General features: G+C 36.5%; 8 protein-coding genes across 9 annotated transcripts in view; 5 read left to right on the plus strand and 3 right to left on the minus strand.

Annotated features, from left to right (window-relative positions):
- LOC104716160 (putative ER lumen protein-retaining receptor C28H8.4) overlaps positions 1 to 893 on the plus strand; it is a 3412-nt gene extending 2519 nt beyond the window's left edge. The window contains exon 7 of the mRNA XM_019231046.1: positions 682 to 893. The gene's annotated coding sequence lies outside the window, so the exon portion shown is untranslated. The remainder of the gene's footprint in view (positions 1 to 681) is intronic.
- Positions 938 to 2855, minus strand: LOC104716161 (5'-methylthioadenosine/S-adenosylhomocysteine nucleosidase 1). The gene is made up of 8 exons (XM_010433529.2): positions 2641 to 2855; positions 2485 to 2548; positions 2300 to 2391; positions 2036 to 2142; positions 1711 to 1785; positions 1546 to 1620; positions 1380 to 1472; positions 938 to 1295 (listed from the first exon to the last, which is right to left on the minus strand). The coding sequence occupies exons 1-8, from the start codon at positions 2735 to 2737 to the stop codon at positions 1098 to 1100; spliced, it is 801 nt and encodes a 266-aa protein (XP_010431831.1). The 5' UTR covers positions 2738 to 2855; the 3' UTR covers positions 938 to 1097.
- LOC104716162 lies at positions 3052 to 8142 on the minus strand. Of its 2 annotated transcripts, none has more exons than XM_010433530.2 (5): positions 7670 to 8142; positions 4611 to 4907; positions 3938 to 4162; positions 3695 to 3823; positions 3052 to 3591 (listed from the first exon to the last, which is right to left on the minus strand). In XM_010433530.2, exons 1-5 carry the CDS (start codon positions 7913 to 7915, stop codon positions 3361 to 3363), a joined length of 1128 nt encoding a protein of 375 aa, XP_010431832.1. In that variant the 5' UTR covers positions 7916 to 8142; the 3' UTR covers positions 3052 to 3360. The 2 variants fall into 2 exon arrangements, with proteins under 2 accessions (XP_010431832.1, XP_010431833.1); XM_010433531.2 differs by lacking the exon at positions 7670 to 8142 and adding an exon at positions 6050 to 6184.
- LOC104716164 (auxin-responsive protein SAUR21-like) lies at positions 12580 to 13223 on the plus strand. Its single transcript, XM_019230941.1, has one exon. The coding sequence runs from the start codon at positions 12836 to 12838 to the stop codon at positions 13061 to 13063; it is 228 nt and encodes a 75-aa protein (XP_019086486.1). The 5' UTR covers positions 12580 to 12835; the 3' UTR covers positions 13064 to 13223.
- On the plus strand, positions 13415 to 16040 carry LOC104716165 (cysteine-rich receptor-like protein kinase 26). Its single transcript, XM_010433532.2, has 7 exons — positions 13415 to 14252; positions 14377 to 14514; positions 14670 to 14785; positions 14877 to 15087; positions 15173 to 15413; positions 15489 to 15639; positions 15723 to 16040. Exons 1-7 carry the CDS (start codon positions 13424 to 13426, stop codon positions 16035 to 16037), a joined length of 2001 nt encoding a protein of 666 aa, XP_010431834.1. The 5' UTR covers positions 13415 to 13423; the 3' UTR covers positions 16038 to 16040.
- On the minus strand, positions 16086 to 16677 carry LOC109127009 (auxin-induced protein 15A-like). The gene has a single exon (XM_019231057.1). It carries the CDS (start codon positions 16575 to 16577, stop codon positions 16281 to 16283), a length of 297 nt encoding a protein of 98 aa, XP_019086602.1. The 5' UTR covers positions 16578 to 16677; the 3' UTR covers positions 16086 to 16280.
- Positions 17216 to 17919, plus strand: LOC109126955 (auxin-responsive protein SAUR15-like). The gene has a single exon (XM_019230947.1). It carries the CDS (start codon positions 17395 to 17397, stop codon positions 17674 to 17676), a length of 282 nt encoding a protein of 93 aa, XP_019086492.1. The 5' UTR covers positions 17216 to 17394; the 3' UTR covers positions 17677 to 17919.
- On the plus strand, positions 21819 to 22698 carry LOC104716166 (auxin-induced protein 15A-like). Its single transcript, XM_010433534.2, has one exon. The coding sequence runs from the start codon at positions 21926 to 21928 to the stop codon at positions 22241 to 22243; it is 318 nt and encodes a 105-aa protein (XP_010431836.1). The 5' UTR covers positions 21819 to 21925; the 3' UTR covers positions 22244 to 22698.

Genomic DNA, 22698 nt, shown 5'->3' on the forward strand with positions numbered 1-22698 from the left:
TTTTTTCAGCTTGTGCCCTGTGTTGTGTTAGCTGTGTTGATCCATCCATCGACCTCCCATAACATATTAAACAGGATTTCATGGGCATTATGTGTATACCTTGAAGCTGTTTCAGTCCTGCCTCAGCTTCGTGTGATGCAGAACACAAAGGTCACAACTTTATTTCACTATGGCAAATTTGAGAACTGAACGGAACACATTTGTTTTACTCTCTCCACATCTATTTGGTTGTTTCAGATTGTTGAGCCCTTCACGGCTCATTATGTTTTCGCACTTGGAGTAGCAAGGTTCCTTAGCTGTGCCCACTGGGTTTTACAGGTTAGTTTTGATCCAATAGCAGTTCTGATACTCGATTGGATCAATACACTGAAAGATAATTTCGAAAGCTCAAAAAGTGGTCTTGTACAATGTCTAATGTGTTGAAAAACAGGTTGTGGACACGCGGGGACGGTTGCTTGTAGCATTGGGTTATGGATTGTGGCCATCAATGGTTCTTATCTCAGAAATTGTTCAAACATTCATCTTGGCAGATTTCTGTTACTACTACGTCAAAAGGTACACGTTTACACCTTTAACTTCAACATTTTAGCTCTTTATATAACTCAAAAGTTTCAATCTTTTTCTTCTGCAGCGTTTTCGGAGGGCAGCTTGTATTGCGGCTTCCATCTGGAGTAGTATAAAGTCAAAACTCAAAAGGATAGATATACACTCCAACGATTTCCGATGAGCTTGCCAGACATTACAATCAGAAAAGACAGCTCAATTTTTTTTTTCTTTACCTCTGATTTCACCGTTCATATGGTGGTCTGAGGTTGCACAAGTGACTCGGTAACTAATTAATTTTACTGTGTTGTATATTTTTGACTATGAAGGGATTTTATGTCTGTCCGGTCGATTAGGTATCTTTTGTCAAACTGACATTTTTAAAACTCGGGTCTCCGGAAAACAAACTGTATTTTGATAACAATTAAAAGCGAGGACGTCTTAAAATTTGAAGTGTATTATCGAGTAATAAAATCACCGGTGAATGAGTGAAAATGCAACAATGAGAATGCATTGCAAGAAAAATCACGGTGGATAAAAGAAGAAAACAAAAGTTAAAGGTCTGAAAGGTTCTTCCCATTGATGAAGTTGATCACTTTAGTGGCCGTTTCCTCTAGTGCAGCAGTCACAACTGTCAAGTTCAGCAAGAACTCTTCTGCCGTAGGTTTATCTCCGTCCACAAGATCGGTAACAGCTTTGAGGAACATGACTGGTACTTTCAGAAGATCAGCCACGTATGCCACAGCAGCACCCTGAAGAATCAAGAGCCAAGTGAGTTTCAATATGATTTTCTTGCTAGATTTCAGTCATTCAGGGTTGTTAACATGACAACTTACCTCCATGTCTTTTAGCGTAGCATCATTGGCAATGATCAATGATTCATCTTGCGTGGACATATCCAAGGAGTCACCAGTAGATAACCTACCAATCTGAAACACCCGATTTTCTGATAAAACTGAAATAGTTAAACGAGCCAAGTTGCATTGTGAGTCTATTAAATACCTTCAGATTGAGTTCCTTGAGGAGATTGGGTGTCGAGAATGACTGACGAAGGCCAACTCCATACAGATCAAACATCTAAAAGAATACAGAAACATTGCTCAGGAACTTGCAAGATGAAACAGGGGGAAAAAGGAAGCACTAAAGATGAAAGGAAGAAGAACCAACCGGGATTGGTATTCTTCTATCATGGAAGACGACATCAGATACAAGGAATACATCGCCTATGTTGGCTCCTTTGACCTGCATATGCTCAGCCGATCAGCACTTAAGTTACATGAAAATAAACCAACTTCCACTATATGTAAATAGAGAGATTTCCATGATGCAACTTAAATTTCAGACGACTAGACAGACTGAAATCATCAAGTTCAGTAAATGAGTAACTAAACCAAGATCCAGAAATAATAAACTATGGCATTCTCACACAAGTAGAGAAAGAAGGATGCTGGAAGTGAGGACAGAGTAGCATGAGAAGTAAAAAAGAAGTAACCTTGAAGGCACCGCAGGTTCCAGCATTGATAATAATGTCAGGTTGTAAAGCTTGGATAGAAGCAAAAGTAATGAGAGAAGCTGGAACAGTTCCGACACTATCAATCCCTGGAGAGAAGAATTCAAATGCATTCATATTCCTAAGTCAAGCTCATTTCATCAAAAGCATAACACAAGAACAAATCTCATTCATACTAAGGAAGGAAAGCTCATCATACTAAGAAAGAACAAAGCTAAATCTGAGAGTACGAGAAGCAAAAGTGACCTAAAGCTGCATCTCTTCCGGGGCAAACTACATTGATTCGAAGATCATTATGAACGCCGTGATACAGAATCCAGGGGAGTCCTTTACCAAGCCTGCAAAAAGCATCAAACCAAAACCAGAGTTTAGTCGAGATATCAGATTTGAAACAAGCAGAAAGAAAGAGTAATCGTAGGAGAGCTCTTAACGGAGAATCAGTAGTTTCAGAGAGTCCAAACTTGTTGACCAAAGGTAGAGCCTCCGCTTGCATAGCTGCAGCTCCATCAGAAAACAAATGGTAAGAAGAAGAAGAAATCGATTCGGGAATCTCCGTAAACGAGAGATGTAAAGAGAGAGTAGAGTACCGATGACGAAGACGACCGTGGAGATCGGTCGAGTACTATCCGATTGAGCAGCCTTGGGTTTTTCGATGTCGCTTGATCCATCTCCATGAGGAGCCATACCTTCCGATTCTCTTCCGATTTTGATTTCCCAGGAAAAATCCGACAATCGGGAAGAAACGCCACGAAACCCCGGCGAATCAGAGATACTTTTTTTTTTTTTTTTTTTTTTTTTNTTTTTTTACCTTTTGGCCCTTTTTGTTTCCTTTGCGTTACCAAAGAAGAATTCATTAAAACATTTATAAAATAACATCAATTTTGTTATTTTGTACTAATGAACATTATTATTTTAAATTAATCAAAATTTTTAAGTAGGAGGATCGTACGACTAAATAATACCGCTAATCAAAATTCTTCATTTAAAACTTCACCATGTTTATATATTCCCACTTTTATAACTTTTCAAATATCATAAAACATAGTAGATGATTTTATACGAAATACAAAGAAAAGCATAGTAGTAAAAACATTGTGCATCCCATGATGATGATTAAAAAAGGAAAAACAACAAAAAGAAAAAGCCCCCTGTTTCCTCCTTTTTTTATCAGGGTGTTAACTATAGAGGAAATGAATAAATGGGGGCTTTTTCTTATACGGTACATCCGATCGCAAATACGGTTTTCCTCGTTAATCTAAAACTTCGAGGGGGTACGTAAACACTCTAAAACCATTGCTCGACTTTGATTAGTTTGTAGGCTCCTCCTCTGTTTCGGTCGGATACGGCGGCAGTAAGGTAGCCGAGGTGAGCGGCTCATGAACCACCGAGTTTGAGGAAACCGATATTGGATTACCCTCAAGCTGCAACATTATACTTCCCAATATCTCCGCCATTGTTTTCTTAAACTCTTCTTCCTTCACCATCTTTCCGTCATCTCCATTTACCATCTTCAACGCTTCCGTTATCATATTGTCCATCTTTCCCATGTAATCAAACAAACTTGATTCATCAACGTCGTCGTTGAAAAAAAAACAAAAACAGGAATAACATATTGAGACGACGGGGTATTGTATTGTTTACCTGTGACACAGCGCCGATTGGTGGTAATGTAGCTGATGGTGCAACTGTGTCCAGCACAGCTCGTAGATACTCTTTTGACACCTTACCATGACGGTCTTTTGGAATTGTCTCCAAGGCAACGTTTAGTGCCTGCGATCATGCATTTATCGTCACTTGTGATTCGTTACCATCATTTGTCTTCTCGTTGCATCTAAGCTACACCTAACATACATTACTTGGGTCTAGGAAACATTGATTGATTACCTTATCGAATTCGAATTTATTGGACAAGAGCCTCCTGACGCCGCTCCCATCAAAAGTGTTTTCACTGTGAGCGACGATCACCGGCTGTTCATTGAGACGTTGAGCCACTCTCTCCACGACTCCCTTAAATGCTTCCAAAAATCTCTCCTGAGAAGCGCTCTTCTCTCTCTTATCTTCTTCATTAAGACAAGAGTCAACAACTGGTTCTACGATGTTGCTCATTACCTGAAACAACAACTTTGGTTTTTAGACTCAAGCAACATAAAACACCAATCTTGGACCTATAAGATCAATTCTGGCGTTTTTACACATTTGGAATTGTGTATTTATAAAACTTTCTACCTATAACTGAGTATCAAACGATCTATGTTTTAACAATTCATGACACATATATACTCACACTTAATCATTATTTTCATATTTTCTACACACACAAAAAAACATCTGAAAAAGTTCCCATATATACTAAATTACAAGTTACTTTTATATTATTTTAATTTTATAATATTAATAGATTGTAAATTATGTACTTTTGCGCCAAGAAAATCCAAGTCAGAAATTATTTTATAACAGAAAAAGAATTGCTAAAAACCAGCTTAACCATAGAAGTAAATATATAGATAAGTACCTTCTAAAAAGAAAAAAATATATAGAAACAGTAAAGTTAAGTTACCCAAGGATCATTGGGAGGCATTCCATGATCAACAGAAAGAGACTGGAGAGCTTTGACAATACAATCCCGGAGCGATGCTTCCTTACAATTAGAGAGCTCTGAGTAGATAGAGACTATCTCGGTTTCGTATCCGGGGCCGTGGATAAACTCCGAGAGATCCTCACCGTCCATCCTGAGGATGACGATAGGATCACGTTTCAGACCAGCAGCCATACCCAACAAAATGTCCGACAACACTTCTTTGAACTCTGTCTTGCTCACTTTCTCTTGACTTCCATGAGTGAATTCGTTTAAGACCTGTAATCGTTTATTATGACATTACAAACGATGAAAAATATAAATGTACGGATGAGACAGATAGAAGGTTGTTGGTTTACTCTCGTTGTCTCTTCTTTAAATACACCAAAAACAAAACCTAGCAATAAGTAATTAATGGATATTGATTCGTATCCAATAAGAGTAAGATTCGTACACGGATTTACTTCTTCTTGCGGTACTTTCAACAAGCGAATCGCTTAATTAATTATTTATTACTACGATCGATGTCCTCTTGGTCTGATCAATTAATTCATGCGAAACACGACGTAATTTTGGGGTTTCTACGCAAGTAAAAGCAATTACTACTTGTTTGTGGTTCACACTAATATAATTAATTATATATAATCTTTGTGATATACTAGTATACTTTTGCAGTTTGTCTTTTACTGAATGTTTGGAAAATCGCGGACGGTGTTTAATAAATAGCGTTTTCAAAAGAAAAATGTTAAGTGGATTATATTGTTGGAAAAAAAAAGGTTCAAGCAAGTCTAGAAAAACGTTGGTGACGCCGACCAAACGCTCTAAAAGGACAAAGCTTTTATCATAATAAATCGAAGGCTAAAAACATTAGATTAAAAGAAATTTGGCTTGGATGACATATAAATAAAAGAGAAAAAAGTTTAAAAATATTTTATCTATTTTTTATTTGAAATTTTAATATCTCATATTATTTTATTATAATAAAAATATCTATTTTAATTATTATTGGACAAAAAATATTTAAATTTTTATATTATTAGACAAAGAATACTTAATCTTTATATTATTAGTAAATTTATACCTCTTACTTAACATCCATTACTGGACGTCACGAAATCATTTGACGGACGTGACGAAATCATTTGAATTAAAGTCTTTAATAGATATATATGTTATATATTAAGTTGCAATATAAATTATGTTAGGGTGGTCTGGTGGTAATCTGGTAATGGTTTTTTTTTTGTGTGTGTGGGTTTTGTCTTTTGTGTCTCGCCGGTGACGACGAATCAGAAGAAAATATATGAAGAACAACATCTTCCTTCACCGAATCTTTCTGGGTTAGATCTGTTCCTTTGTTTCAAAATTAGAAGAAAAAAAAGTCAAAAAGATACCACAACAATGGCATCCTCTTACGGTCTTACCTCCTCCTTGCTATCTCCGTCGCAATTTTCCTCTCAATCACCACCTAACCTCGAATCGTCACCGTCTTCACCATCCTTCGTCTCAATCCTCACCACGGCGTTCCTTTCTTCGTCAATCTCCGCCACAGATCCAACGATGGCACAAGGATTGTTCCCAATTATTTCNAATGGCATCCTCTTACGGTCTTACCTCCTCCTTGCTATCTCCGTCGCAATTTTCCTCTCAATCACCACCTAACCTCGAATCGTCACCATCTTCACCATCCTTCGTCTCAATCCTCACCACGGCGTTCCTTTCTTCGTCAATCTCCGCCACAGATCCAACGATGGCACAAGGGTTGTTCCCAATTATTTCTCCCTATAGTCTCTGATAACATCAATTCGTTGACATATCGAACTAAAGAAATTTTCAGCATTGTCGTGACTGCCTTATTTTCGTTCACCGCCGTTTTTTGGGCCTCAGTCTCCACCATTCTTACCTCCGGTGTGGATTTAAAAAGGAAAATAAAAAAAACCAGCTTTTAATGTGCATCGAAGCTGATACCATGTAATGACTAAAATCCAACAATTACCAGCAGACCACGCCACCAAAATACCCAGTATAACTAAATATATCACATATATATCTATTAAAGACTTTAATTAAAAGTTTAACTCCGTCGAATAATTTCGTCACGCCCGTTAACGGATGTTAAATAAAAAGCATAAATCTACCAATAATACAAAAATTAAGTATTTTTTATCTAAACAATAATTAAATAATATATTTTTATTTTAATAAAATAAATTGAAGTATTAAATTTCCAAATAAAAAATAAATAACGAATTTTTAAGCTTTTTTCCCATAAATAAAATAAACAAACTATTATAATAACAGCCATTTGTGTTAATAATATTCATACCGTAACAAATAAATATTAAGTAGGTGAGGATTCATAAAGTGATGTTTCGAGTTTGAAACGTCAGCGAGAAGAGCGACACGAGGGGCTAATTTTGAGATATGGTAAGAGGATAAGGTCACCGACCAAAGCTATTAATCAACTAGTTTATTATATTGACCTATTTTGCTCTAATGCAAAAACACAATATGAAATAAAATATATATCCACCACAACTCCACGTAAGTATCAAGAAGATAATTTAAACAACTATAGTAAAATGATGATAGGCGTCCTCTTTTTTTACTTTGTCGGTATTATAATTATAGGCATTCGTATTTTTAAAAATATTAATGACTACTATGACCATTTTATGAAGATCATAAGAAAATCTATGAACAAAGTACCGAGAGCTCCATCTCACAATCAAAGAAAATATAATGCAACGGAATAGACTCCAAAAATAATAAATTATGGCTAAAGGATTTGTTTCTATCTACAACTAATTAATATATATATATATATATAGATAAACACATCTATAGATTTTCTAATTTATTACTTTGTCAGTATCAATTTAAGACTTTTTCTTTTAAGATTTTTATGATAGTCTATGAGTATCATTCCAGGATCAGAATGAATAATCTAAATGCAAGCTCAGTGATATAGGAATACTAGTTAGAGAGAAATGCAAACATAAATGACGAATATGTGAAAGCTAGAAAGAAGAAAAGAAAGTTACCTCCGAGTAGATGTGATCGGAATCAGGAGAAGTGCCTTGAGCAGGCAAACCAAGAGCGGCGCCGATATCAGCAACGGCGGGTTGTAACTCAGTCACGGAGAGCTTACCATCTTCGTCTTGGTCTAACTGTTGAAACTTTTGTTCCACAAACTTGTCGAACACTCTCTCGTTTTCTACCAGTTCAACTATGTCCGAGCCGTCAAGTACTTGTTGCTGTTGCTGGTGGTTGTTGCTTTTCATGTCCATTTATGGAATCTTCGCTTCTTCTTTCTTTCTTTTTACTTTCTTTTTAGTCGCGAGAGCCTTGTGAGAGATCTCGTGATGGAAGCACGAGAAAAGGAAGAACACAAACTTGACACACCCAAAAAAGAGTTTCTCTTTCTTTCTTTTTTTCCTTAATTAACTCTCCGAGTGTGTTTATGTGTGTACTGTAATGTTCTGGTTTGGTTCGGACTCGCCTGCTCTTTATATAATTATACTATGTGTTATAGCCATCAGAAAAGTATTTGTTCATTGAAATATTCGTAAACTCAATTTAAAAATATTCCTGGTATTTTTAATTATGACTCAATCTATATAATTTCAAGTTATTTGTTTGTAGACTCGGCACCACCAAACGTCTATTACCCATATATCCCCTTTAGCTAGACTATTACTTTGGATTATCTTAGTCTTTTTCCCCCCTCACCTAAAGATTACTAAAATTAATCATTTTATAAAGGGCTAATTTAATAGTATTCATTAAACTTCCGTTCGCATTTGTTCATTTTTGTAAAGATGATCGTATATTTTCTTTTGATTATAGATAGACAATAGAGACCAAGTTACAAGTAAGTTATTGATGAAATATATATTTTATATTTTTTGCTAGAATACTATATTAATTGTGTGGTTTAGATCTAATTATATTTAGCACTTATCTTTTATTATGGATTCACCTCTGCAACTTGTGCAACAAGTTAACGAAGATCTGATCAATGTAAATTGATATGATTATGATTGAAATATGATTGTGATCATATATTACATTGATTGTAATTAGATATTATAAGATCTCATTGTATTCTATAAAATCCATGTAAAGTACCATTGAATAATACACAAGAAATATTCTTTCCATTGTTTTCGATTTATTATGGTATCAGAGCACCTCTGAAATTTTTCTTTTACCAACAGAGATATTGATTCTCTACGATGGCAACCGGTGGATCCAACACGAACCCGAACCCGACTACGAATCAGACAACAAACCCGACAACGAACCCGACAACCACTGAAGTCCGACGCACCATCTCGCCTTATGATCTGACGGCGGCTGACAATTCTAGAGCGGTCATTTCTCATCCGTTGTTGATGGGAATGAATTATGACGAATGGGCTTGCGGTATGAAGACGGCGTTGTGCTCTCGAAAAAAATTTGGCTTTCTCGACGGCACCATGGCCAAACCTGAAGAAGGATCTCCCGACTTGGAGGATTGGTGGACCATCCAGGCTCTTCTTGTTTCATGGATTAAAATTTCCATCGATCCAAAGCTTCGATCTAACATATCTCACCGAGATGTGGCCAAGGAGTTGTGGGATCATCTGAAGAAGCGATTCTCTGTCACCAATGGACCGAGAATTCAACAAATCAAAGCAGAGCTTGCTTGTTGCAGACAAAGAGGTTTAGCAATTGAAACCTACTTTGGGAAGTTGACTCGAATTTGGGATAGCATGGCTAACTACCGTCCCTTGAGGTTGTGTAAATGCGGGAAATGCGAGTGTGATCTTGGAGAACTTCAAGAGAAGGATCGGGAGGAAGACAAGATGCATCAGTTTCTTTTTGGTCTTGATGACACTTTGTTTCAAACCGTAAGATCTAGCCTTGTTTCACGAATTCCCATTCAGCCTATGGAGGAGGTTTACAACATCGTGAGGCAAGAGGAAGATTTGATGAGAAACGAAACAAAAGGGGCTGAAGAAAATCAAGAGGTGAGTGCTTTTGCTGTCCAAACCGCACAACCATTTCGAAGAGACAATGTGAGCAGAACAATGTTCTGTAAACATTGCAATCGTTCTGGTCACTCAATCGACAGTTGCTATGGAGTGATAGGCTATCCAGAGTGGTGGGGAGATAGGCCGAGATCCCGAACAACGTCAGGTCGCGGACGTGGGCGTGGAGGCACAAGTGGAATGGTAGGAAGAGGTCGTGGTATCACTTCGTACGCCAACGCCGTTCACGTCAACCTACCAGCTGGCTATGAGCAAGCTAACTATGTGGTGACGGATAAGGATAGAGATGGAGTTAGTGGACTCAGCGACTCGCAGTGGAAAGCTATTAAGAGTCTTCTTAATGCTGGGAAAACTCAAGCAACCGAAAAATTAACGGGTACGTCTTTTTCACATTTCTGGATAATGGATACGGGTGCTTCGCACCATATGACGGATCGACTAGATATCTTAACGGATGTTAAGGGTATACTACCAGTTGGGGTTATGTTAGCTGATGGTAGAGAAAGTGTAGCAGTTAAGGAAGGATCTGTGAGGCTAGGACCTAATCTGATACTTCACTCAGTTTATTATATTGAGGATTTCCAAAAAGATTTGATCTCTCTATGTCAGTTAATGGATGAGAACCATTGCGTAGTACAGTTAGCTGATCATTTTCTTGTTGTTCAGGACCGTACTACGAGGATGGTGACTGGAGTTAGCAAGTGTATGGGAAGGACCTTCTACTTTCGAAGTATGGAGTTAGCAGCATCCATGATGGTTAGAGACGTGAAGTCGTTGGAACTCTGGTATAAGCGGATGAGACATCCTTCATCTAAAGTAGTTGGTCTATTTCCAATTGTTTCATATATTGTTGCTTCTAAAATTTCAAATAAAGCGTGTGATATATGTCTTAGCGCTAAGCAAATAAAATTGTCCTTTCAAACTATCTGAATAAATTTAAACATTTTCCATCGTGTGCTCTAATTTAAACTATTTGTAGCTCTCAATTTGTGATGAAATTTACTTTATGTGCCCATGGGGCGTGTTAGGTTCGCTAGTTCACTTCAGTAACCGACAAGAGTATCATAAAGAACACGATGTATAGTCATAATCCCTGTGTCTTTTTTAACCAATGGTCGGTTAGTATCCTTTTCAGACTAATATTTGGCTGTATGAAAGTTTTGAATTAATTTTTCGAGTACTTGTAATTAATTATATTAGTTGATAAAAGAAAATAATTATATAGCTGCTCCAAAACACGTCCAAAAAATCATTAAAACACACGATCGTGACGCATTATAAATAGAGGGACCGACGAACCAAGCAAACCCCATAAAGCAGAAATGGAAAATCGAACAATCTTGACCACTTAAACTACGATGTGCTCCGTATGACACGGGCAATAACACTTGTGTGAATACTGAATACATGCCGGCCTATTATTTATTCGGATAAAAAAAATATATCAGTAAGACAGTAACCGAGTCGTGTGATATAATTATATTTTTATTTTCCATATAAGTATATTGTATAACTGATGGATCTAAAGTATTCTGACAAGAGCCTCTTACCCTAAATGACGTGGGAGTCGTCGATGAAAAGTCGTGGGGACACTTGTTGATAAATAATCCTTGTGTGTTAGTGCGTCATTGGTCGGCGCCTCTGTGCTGGCGTAAACTCCAACCAAAGTCAAAGCCGGCCTGCATAGTGCGGCTATCTATGGATTAGGCGGTTCATTTCTTCTACGTATTAGGCGGTTCAAAACAAGTATACTTACGTATTTGTTTTAGACTTCATGAAATTTTCCTTAACTTGAGAAAAAATAACCACGGAGCTTAAGAATTTAATTTTTTTTGTCAATATATAAACTATTTAACTTGTTCTTAATTTAATCCACGTGATTTTTTTATTGTATAAAAATGGAGAGATGACTTGATCATTGAGCAATATATATATATATATTCTGTTGTATAATAGATTAAATTCCGAATTATTGCGTTCTGTTTTGTAGATGTAGATAAATATACCTAAATGGTTAGAAGTGGGGGAGTTGTTACAAAACACTTTCTTCAGTGTAGAATAGATTCATAATAGTCTTAACAAGAAAACAAACGTGAAAAGACAGAATCCCTAACATCTTCCTTTTTCTGGTACAAACTACAAAAAGTGACAATGCTAATGCCATCTTTACAAAAGAAAGAGGAAAGTAGAGATCTCGAGAGACCACACTCTAGAACTTCGTTCCATTCCAAGTAGCTTTCACTAGATAGCATTAATACCTTTTGTGTTAATTTTTTTTTGGTAAGGACCTTTTGTGTTATTTAAATATACAACTTACTTCGAGAATGATTTATGAAAGAAAGAAAAAAAAGATTAAAAACAACAATGTTAGCGGAAAAAAGCAAATTGTATCATTGGGCTTTGTCCAGATAATTTTTGAATAGGGCCCAATAACCTAAGGATCAACGGTATTAAGGAGCAGTGATAGCCATGCAGTTTTGCAGCAAACGAGAGCGACATCGTGTTGTTTAATTGGTTGGAGCTACGAACGGATTAGTTTACCCGATAAAAATGCCCTACAGTTTTGGTGCAAACATAGAGAGAAAAACGACGTGTTGTTTGGATCGTGAAATCGGCGGGCCCTCTGTCTTTTCTTTTTTGTCTTCTCAACAACTTGCAGGACAATGCCCTCACGGCTTTATACACGGAGGGTTAGTCAGATGGATTATGTAGCCACTAGCCACTTGGCTACTTGACTTGACTTCATCAGTGACATAGACTTTTCAGGTGCTGTGTAGGTACGTAACATGAGGTCCCATGTACATTATCTACCATTCCAAAGAGATGTATCTGTGCCATCGACAATCTCATGTGAAATGCGCTCGAAGTTGTTGTTAGTCTTCTAGTGACATGAATGCTTTTCAGCAGATACGATTTCTATATATAAATCTCAGTTTAACACCTGCAAGACAGAGCCATGTGAGTTCTTCTTCTACATGTCCCACAATTGTATAAGAAGCCCACGGTTTCTATCAACAACCAAAGGGAATTGGTTGTATATATATGCCATTGTTTTCATATCCAAAGCAAAACAACTTCTTCAACTAACCAGATAAGCTAAAACGAGAAGTCCAAGCAGCTGAATCTTTTTTTTTCCAAGATCCATCGCAGAACAAAAAAAAATAAAGAAAAAGAATGGGCGTGTTCCGAGGTCTTATGGGTGCAAAGAAGATCTTTCAAGGCCGATCAATGGCAGCTTCACCACCAAAAGGGTTTCTTGCAGTGTATGTTGGGGAAATCCAGATGAAAAGATACATAGTGCCGGTCTCATACTTGAACCAGCCTTCGTTTCAAGCCTTGTTGAGTAAATCGGAGCAAGAGTTTGGGTTTGATCATCCAATGGGCGGTTTGACCATCCCTTGACCTGAAGAAACTTTTATAACTGTCACTTCTCAGCTTCGCTAGATCACATGTAATATGTATTTAACATTTTTTTTTAGGTTATAATTAGATGTAGAAGATATTTAGAACCCAATGTAATTAATTATTGTGTATGACAACATACAGTTTTTTTCGCCATCCATTAACACGAGCATATAAATCGATAAACAAACTCACGACTCGACGAAATTGTTGTCGCATTTCATAACAGCCTAGCTTACAATTAAAAAAAAAAACAATTCATAAGATGAACAAAGTCAAAGGTCAACGCCTCATTGCTTGTTTTGTTATCTCCGATTCAAACAATCCAGAAAAAAAAATGATAAACAGAAACAATCACAAATGTTGTCTCTTCTTGTTCCTCTGATCTCACTCTTAATCCAAATCCAATGTCTCACCGTTGTTAAGTCGCAACCGGTTCCGTTAAAGTTAAACCAAATATGCTCAAACGTCACAGGCAACTTCACCGTTAACACCCCTTACGCCGTCAACCTCGACCGTCTCATCTCCTCTTTATCATCTCTCCGACATAACGATAACGGCTTTTACAACATCTCAGTTGGAGACTCCGATGGAAAAGTCAACTCAATCTCACAGTGTAGAGGCGATGTCAAACCTGAAGATTGTATCAATTGCATCGCAGTGGCTGGAAAAAGACTTGTCACATTGTGTCCGGTTCAGAAAGAGGCGATTATTTGGTATGACAAATGTACGGTTAGGTACTCAAACCGGACTATCTACGAAAGATTGGAGATTTACCCTCAAGCAAGCATAACCGGCACAAGAAACTTCACCGGAGATCGTGGTGGTTGGGAGAAATCATTAAGGGGTTTACTCGAAGGGCTTAAAGACAGAGCCTCTGTTATTGGTCGGAGCAAGAAGAATTTTGTTGTCGGCGAAACGAGCGGCCCGTCGTTTCAGACATTGTACGGTCTTGTTCAGTGCACGCCGGATGTTTCGGAAGAGGATTGTTCGTATTGTTTGTCTCAGGGTATTGCAAAGATCCCGAACTGTTGTGATATGAAAATGGGTAGTTATGTGCTGTCTCCAAGCTGTATATTGGCTTATGCTACCTGGAGATTCTATTATCCAGTGAACATTGATGAGCCAAGCTCAGTGCCTGCGACGCCATCACGGCCTCCAAAGAATGAGACGAAAAGTGTCACACAAGGTAGGTTTCCTATTTTTTAATGGTTTTGAAGTTTTAATTTGAACTCTAGGGTTTAAATCAGACCGTCGTTACATTATATATAATACGAAACTGATCATTTTTAGGTATGTATATTTTTGGACAGGGGATAAAAACAGAGGTGTACCTAAAGCTTTGATCTTTGCTGCGGCGTCAGTTGCTGTTGTTGTCTTTGTTATAGTATTCTTACTCGGTTTCCTAAGGCTGAGAAGGAAGATGAAAAATTCAGAACACCAACAAGAAAGTAAGCTATGAAACTCAGACATGAAAGGATATAATATTATTCATGTGCTCTGTTTTACCTCTGTTTTTTCCTCTGTTTCAGTGTTCCTTTGATACTTGACGTGATGTCTAACTCCTTTTATCAATACATGGTTTATCTCATTTTCTATAATACAGAAGAAAATATTAGCATGGATTCCATGAAATTTAGTTTCAGTCTATTACAAGAGGCAACGAGTCATTTTTCACTGGAAAATAAACTTGGAGAAGGCGGATTCGGAGCAGTTTATAAGGTAATCTTACAAGCTCTAGAAGAATCTGCTGTTATATTTTGCATTTTGTAGCCATCGTCATAAGAATCTTCTACACTATCAATATCATTAGGGTGTACTTTCTGATGGACAAAAGATAGCCGTGAAAAGGTTGTCAAGAAATGCACAACAAGGTGAAACCGAATTCAAGAACGAGTTCTTGTTGGTGGCTAAGCTTCAACATCGTAATCTCGTGAAGCTCTTAGGTTACTCAATAGAAGGAACTGAAAGGCTTCTCGTGTATGAGTTCCTCCCACACACTAGTCTCGACAAGTTCATCTTCGGTACACATTTCTTCACATTCTACTTGTTCTTGGAAACCATTCTACTATATATAGTTCGTGTGTATGATCTCAAGTGTTTGTATAGATCCGATCGAGGGTAAAGAATTGGAATGGGAAGTTAGATACAAAATCATTGGAGGTGTAGCAAGAGGACTTCTTTATCTTCATCAAGATTCTCGGCTCCGGATTATTCACCGTGACCTTAAAGCTAGTAACATATTGTTAGACGAGGAAATGACTCCAAAAATCGCAGATTTTGGAATGGCTAGGCTTTTCGATATCGACCACACGACTCAACGCTACACGAATAGGATCGTGGGGACTTTGTAAGTAGCAAAACCACTTACCTTTATATCTTACTCGTCAAAATCGATTTGTGATCAGTCATTTGGTTTAAACAGTGGATACATGGCTCCAGAGTATGTAATGCATGGACAGTTCTCGTTTAAGACAGATGTTTACAGTTTCGGCGTTTTGGTTCTTGAGATCATTAGTGGTAAGAAGAACAGTTGTTTCAGCAATGAAAATAGCATGGAAGATCTTCTTAGCTTTGTAAGTATATTATTTTGCAAAAATCTTTAGCTTTGATCAATGACTGTTGATTCACATCACTGAATTCTAATGTTTTGGTAAAGGCTTGGAGAAATTGGAAGGAAGGTGTTGCTTTGAATCTTGTGGACAAGATTATGATGACAATGTCTAGTTATTCATCGAATATGATCTTGAGATGCATAAACATTGGTCTTCTTTGTGTCCAAGAGAAAGTTGCAGAGAGGCCAAGCATGGCCTCGGTTCTTCTGATGTTAGATGGACATACTCTTGCTATTTCAGAACCTTCAAAGCCTGCGTTTTTTGCACATAGCAACACGGTATCGGATAGCTCTTCTTCTTCAGGACATAATGCAAAAACTTCAAATTATAATTCCAACACTGAGTTGTATCCTCGGTGAGTGTGTCTTGAAACCAAAATTAAGATTTTCATGATGATGACTGATTGATGAAATGAATCATGGGGTTTGATTAATTAGATTTGAATCCAACTCACTGTAAGTGAGGAAAAAGAGTGTTACAAGTCTCTGTTTCACTTTCAAGGGGAGATGTTTCTAAGTCATCTCATCTCTTGAAGAAAACTAATTGGGAAAAAATGTACAAAATCAAAGAATAAAAAAGGCTACTTGAATATGTCATCATGATCAGTTGAGGCGAGAAGCAAGATCAATAAATACTTGTTCACTGCAAGGGATCGTAAGGCCACCCATTGGATGATCAAATCCAAACTCTTCCTCTGCCTTTCTTAGTAGGTTTTGAAATGAAGGCTGGTTCAAGTAAGATATCGGAACTACAAATCTCTTCATCTTTCTTTCTCCTACGTAAACAGCCAAGTATCCCTTTGGAACATCAAGAGAGCTAGAAGACGAGGATGAGAACAGTTTTGCTTGACGGAGAATCTGCCTGGATGATTGCAGCACACGAGGGACCCTGATCGCCATGGATGGTCTTGTGTGTTTGTTGAATTGTAGGTTAAAAGCTTTTACTGGAAAATGTGAGAGTACTTGCAGAGCTTAAAAGACTCAGTGATGAGTATATATAGATAAGAACATTAATTGAAGATAACCCTTTAGTGGTTTAGAAAAGTTTCAGCTCTATAATAAACATTCAACACCAACAAGCATGCACATGGCTTTGCCGGACCACGGCATGATAAGCAAGGGCCCCCTTACTGATAAATCTTCATGATTTCTGATGTGGAGTCACAAATCAATATGACCACTTGTTTGTTAGATAGATAGTCAAGTTTTCAATTCTTGCCACAGAAATTTTTGAAGGCTTTTGTGACTTTGTCTGCACATATTCAAGTCATGTGGTCCTGTCTTTTTGATATCATTGTGAAGAAGTCATGACTTAATCAGTGATAGATACTTCTGGTTCATTGGGTACACAACTTCAGGTCCCTACATAATCTATAGAGAGATTTGGCATGTGATGTCTTTGAGACAATAAGACCCAATGAAATTATCATGTAGGACACCATTAGATACTAACTTCTCAGACACCATTTATTGATTTGTTCTTGGTTTAGTATCTTCAATCCAAAGCCATGTGCTCTGTATTGAAAAAAAAACCCCAAAAAATACTTAACTCCTGATAATTTCGTTTATATAACAACTAACAGGAGGAAACCCTTATGATTCACAAACAATTAAAGATCCAAAACAAATTTAAAGATTAAAGCTTTCTCCAAGAACAAGAAACGTTCTAGCTTAAACCCACCACGCTACAAGAAAGCTCACAACAAGAAAAGAAAAAATGACTTTTCTAAGAAGTTTCTTGGGTGCTAAGCAAATAACGCGAAGAAGGGAATCATCATCATCAGCATTGTCGACACCAAGAGGATTCATGGCGGTTTATGTTGGAGAGAATGATCAAAAGAGGAAGAGATATGTGGTGCCTGTGTCATACTTAAACCAGCCATTGTTTCAAGAATTGTTGAGTAAATCTGAGGAAGAGTTTGGTTTTGATCATCCTACGGGCGGCTTAACCATACCGTGTCATGAATCTTTGTTCTTCACAGTCACATCTCAGATTTGATGAATTACAAGAACATAAAGTACTTACAATAGAATGTAGAGATGTTTTAGCTGATTTCCCCACTGGAAATAATTGTAAATTGTTTCAGTGAGAGGAATATACACATACATAATACGTACAGCGTGCTCAAGTATGAATCATTGCATGCATGTTTGTACATTTGTATATTGCATTAAATAATAGTTTTTTTATAATAATAATAACAAAAAAATTATAATAATAATAAAAAACATTTGTGTCATATATCATAATCCTAGCTATTTCCCTTAAAAAAACATTGTATGTGACTATTTATAATTTTCATTCCTTGTGACAACTGTAATAGTGAAAAAACTTTTCACTTGGATTTTTTGTTTTTCATTTTCTTCATATAAATTATTTTAAAACATTAATAGGCTAAACATTTTAATGGCCCAGAAATAGAAGTCCAAAGCCCAAAGCCCAAAGCCTCTAAATTAAATGCTTCACGTGCCACGCGACATTTGACTATAGTAGCTTTGCGCGTGGGGGAGAAGTTCGCACCGTTTTTATTTGCTTACATCATCTTCCTTTTTAACGTCTTTATTGGTTTTTTTTGCTTTATAATAATTTCTGACCCTTTCTTTTTGTTCCTTTTGCTAAATTAGTACCACGATGCAAATAAATCGTGCAGGTTAGTCCGGTTCAGCTTTCTACCACTCTTTGTTTTGTACGTAAGTCCGGTTTATTATTGAATAATGAATGTGTAACTATAATGTTTAACTTTCTAGATGATAAACGTTTAATTAATTTTTAAAAAACGATATATATTTTCTTAAGTAGACATTTTCTTGCGTTCATTTGCATTTTTTTATATACGTTTTCCCATGTTCAAACCTCCAAATAACGTTTTTGTCCCTCCCTGAAAAGTGCAACCGAAACATGAAAAAGATTCAAAGTTAGCAAGCGAAGGAGGGAGGAGCAGGGGGCCCTGTAAGAAGAACCAATTGAGCCTTGCGTCACATGCCAAATTAAGTAGAGGAAGACGACCTCAAATCAAAACCCTACCTCTCAGACCACATTTAGCAGATAAATCAAATTGACCTCTCAAAACAAAGCTTTTAGTCCTTCCTATCTTCTGCCGTCTCGATCGTTTTCTCTAGGTGCCACTCTGTTTTCGATTTTTTTTTTTTTTGTTTTTTGTTTTTCGAAATTTAACTGTTAGATCATCGTACAATAAAAAATAGCCAATCTGATCTAATAATTTCCTGGGTCCAACTATCCTGCAGCCCATGTGATGAATAGACCATACATTTCACTTCAGATCTTGCCACCTATACTCTTTTTTTATTTCTTGACTTCGAAACAGAGCTCATGGCCGCTTCTCTTTCACGTGAATATACAATTTATATTCAATCACTTCCTTAACGTACGAAACATACATGGAACTTTCTCATGTTTTCTTTCTAAGATTTTATTTTACACAAGTTTCCAGTAAATAATATGCACTGCAAAGTCTACAAAACTATGCATATATATTTTTGTACAGAGTTGTCTACTTTTCTGAAAAAAGGTATTAAATCACGTCAAAGAGTTTATCAGCAATAAAGAGTGTGTTAGAACAGAGCTTACCCTGTTTTATTTTGGGGAAGCCAAAACAGAGTTGTACAAACAGGACATGACAAGCTCGATTCTGACTTCTCGCCCTCAAAGTAGAAAAATAGAGATTGAAGAATTTCCTAAACTAAGCAGACAAGTTTTCATGTCTAGTAAAACCTGCATTAAAGAAGTTGCATTTTGCTCTGTAAAAATGGAAAGTTGTACAAAAGAGGACAGTTTTTGAGGGAAGGAGGTGGCAAGAGTAACATGGGAGCTTTCATGTGCTTGGTCGAGACGAGAGACATGTCCTTATCAGTCCGTAAGCTGAAATTGTCCCTTCAAAGATTCGTAATTTCTCCCTAATCCTCTTCTCGTTTTTCACTGAATATTTTTCCAACCAATCTCGTTCGCAGAACATGCTTCCCTCTTTCCCTGACAACGACCGCAAACCCCCTCTCTCTCTCTCTCTCTCTCTCTCTCTCTCCCACTGTCGGTTTTTGTGGTCGATAAGAGAAAAAAACCATGATTCTGATTCACTTGTTCTTTGATGTGATAGATTTGGGAAGTAACTCACTGAAATTTGACGTGAATTCAAAGTTTATTTTGTAGAATTGCAGAGTTTGGAGTTACGTGTGAATGAAGTAGCTGACGCTAATGTTCATGTTTTAGGATTTTTGGAACATTCATAAATTTGTATGTTTTATACCTACACATATTTAACAATTTTTTACGACACATTATATACTCTTCTTCTATAGTTAAATAGTACTGATATTAATAAGAACAGAATTCTTATGCAAATTTTTTTATTACAAGTACAAAACATCTATAGTGAAAACAGTTTTCTTTGTTCTTAAGACATCAACTATTAAGAAAGGGACGAATTATTATTTATCTTCAATCTTCATTATGACCGACGAAATGGATTAGGAAGAGGAACATCACAAATAAACAAAGATGGGAAGCTCTCGAGATCGTGAGACTTAACATGTTCTTTGTCCCTAACCTTTTACGACCAGAAACAAAGATCTAATAAATGCCCATTGTCCACAAGCATATGCCTATATAGAACTTGGTCAAAAGTATTGTAAACTTATACGGTCACTTGCAGACAAGAGTTAACGCGAATCTTACTCAGTTTTTTGGAATTTTTTGTATGCATTTGTTACAATCTGTGCTCTCAAATAGATATTTTGTAACCAATTGGTTGTAATTAGACTATTTTTTTGGTTGGTCAAGACAAATTAGATTGATTTCTTTTGGTTGCATTTTTGTTCATCACATGACAGTTGTGAATCTGGCAATTTGCATGTCTAGCCCTAGGTCCTAAACAAAAGAATCCGACTACCTAGATTATATCTTTTGGAAAATTTCTATGGTAGTTGAAAATCGCGGGATTAGTCTATTTTAGGCTCAAAAGATCTAATTACATAATAAAAAAGAAGAAGATAATGTGTTAATATACTAGTAGATCTTGCTTCTAGTCCGGTGATATCGTTCTGTTGGTGTAGACGATGGATCGATTATAATCCCGTGATCGAGATCGTTTTATTGGTGTAAACAATGAATTATATATATGAAAAGATCATGCTACACTTTCGAGTTTGTATACATTTGTGTCCACTTTAGAGTTTATGGCTGCTAGTCTTGTGATTGGTCATTAACTAATTACGTTAAAATGAATCAAATTAAATGAAAGATCGTGTTTGCAGACTGAATATATATAAAAGAGTTATATAAACTAGCGGTCTGTAAATAATGCATGCTTTAAAAAATATATATACTTGAACCACAAAGATTAAGGAGTACATATTTCTTTCTGGTTTACATTAGGGAGTATAATTTGTACTTATAGTACACCCTACATATAATTTGTACTTATAGTACATATTTAGATACCTCTTCGTACGTAATTATAGAAAATTAGTTACCACATTGATATCTTTCTCTATTTATGATAGTAACTGTTGTAAGAGAGAGAGAGAGAGAGGGACCATGGTGTCTTGGGGAGGACCAACAATGAAATTAAATCCCAATGGGTTTGGATCCCACACTGTCACATGCCTCTCTATATCCCTTCTCCTGCTTTTTTTCCTGCTCCTTAAAAATAAAGCTACATACAGTACATCCAAAAAAATTATAAATAATAATAGTGTTTTGCTTATCATGCATAATATAACTCCGTCTTTTTAATATGGAATGTGATAATATTGGAGAATATTCACCAATTGTATGTAAATTACCGTCATCATCATCGTTCTAAAATAAATAGATTCAATTAAATTTCATTTTACTAATTTTTTGAAGTAAAAGTACAATTCAAAATGAAAAAAATAAATTAAAATGTAGTACTTATGTGATAATTCCCTCAAACTATTAGTGGGTTTGCTGAATCATTTGAGATGTATCATTATTTTAAGAAGAGTCGTCCAAGACGGCACTAACCAAAATGTTAGATTATTGATAATCATTTGATCATATAGAAATATTAAATAAATTTCGGATAATCAAGAAAATTAAAATAAAACTATTGCTTTAGCAATCCTATCCTCATCCTTGCTCCATAAATAACCCCTTTCGCCACCACTCTCTCATCAAAAACTTCTCACATCATTTTCTCTCCTCATCACTAGCTCTCACTCTCATCAAAGAAAAAGAAAAAAGAAAAGAAAGAAAGAGTAAAGCTAGAAGAATGGCGGTAAAGAGATCTTCAAAACTAACACAAACAGCAATGCTAAAGCAAATCCTCAAGAGATGCTCGAGCTTAGGCAAGAAACAATGCTATGACGAGGAAGGACTCCCTCTTGACGTACCAAAGGGACATTTTCCGGTTTACGTAGGCGAAAAGCGTACGAGGTACATAGTACCAATCTCCTTCTTGACTCATCCCGAATTTCTGATCCTTCTTCAACAAGCAGAGGAAGAGTTCGGGTTTCACCACGACATGGGAGGACTCACTATCCCTTGTGAAGAAGTTGTTTTCCTCTCTCTAACATCCATGATCAGATGAGATAGAAATAGAGAGAGAGGTTATATATATTATGATGAGGACTATGATTCTTTTGCCTTTTTTTGCCTTTGGATAAAAATTTATTATCCAAATGGTTTTTTTTCGGACTAAACCTGTAAGATCCACACAAAAAGATCACTCTCTACACGGATCATGTAAATCTTGGGTTTTAGTTCGTCATTTAACGTCCTAAATGGGGTTTGTATTCGATGAAACGGGGTTTTTTTTTTTTCTTTTATGGGCTGATCAGTGGTGGCTCGCACTAATAGATGATTAGTGCAAGTTGAATATTGGCCAATATTTTTTTTTCTTTAGTTCGAGTGTATGATCGTTCGAGTTTTTTTAAACTAAGAAATGTTTGATCTATGAATGAATCTTTTATTGGGTTTTACTCACGGATGTAAGTACGTTTGACATGTATGCGACTGATGTATATATTAAAATTTCCATCCTAA

This window comes from Camelina sativa, chromosome 10, assembly GCF_000633955.1.
Source record: "Camelina sativa cultivar DH55 chromosome 10, Cs, whole genome shotgun sequence".
In the NCBI taxonomy this organism is placed as follows: Eukaryota; Viridiplantae; Streptophyta; class Magnoliopsida; order Brassicales; family Brassicaceae; genus Camelina; species Camelina sativa.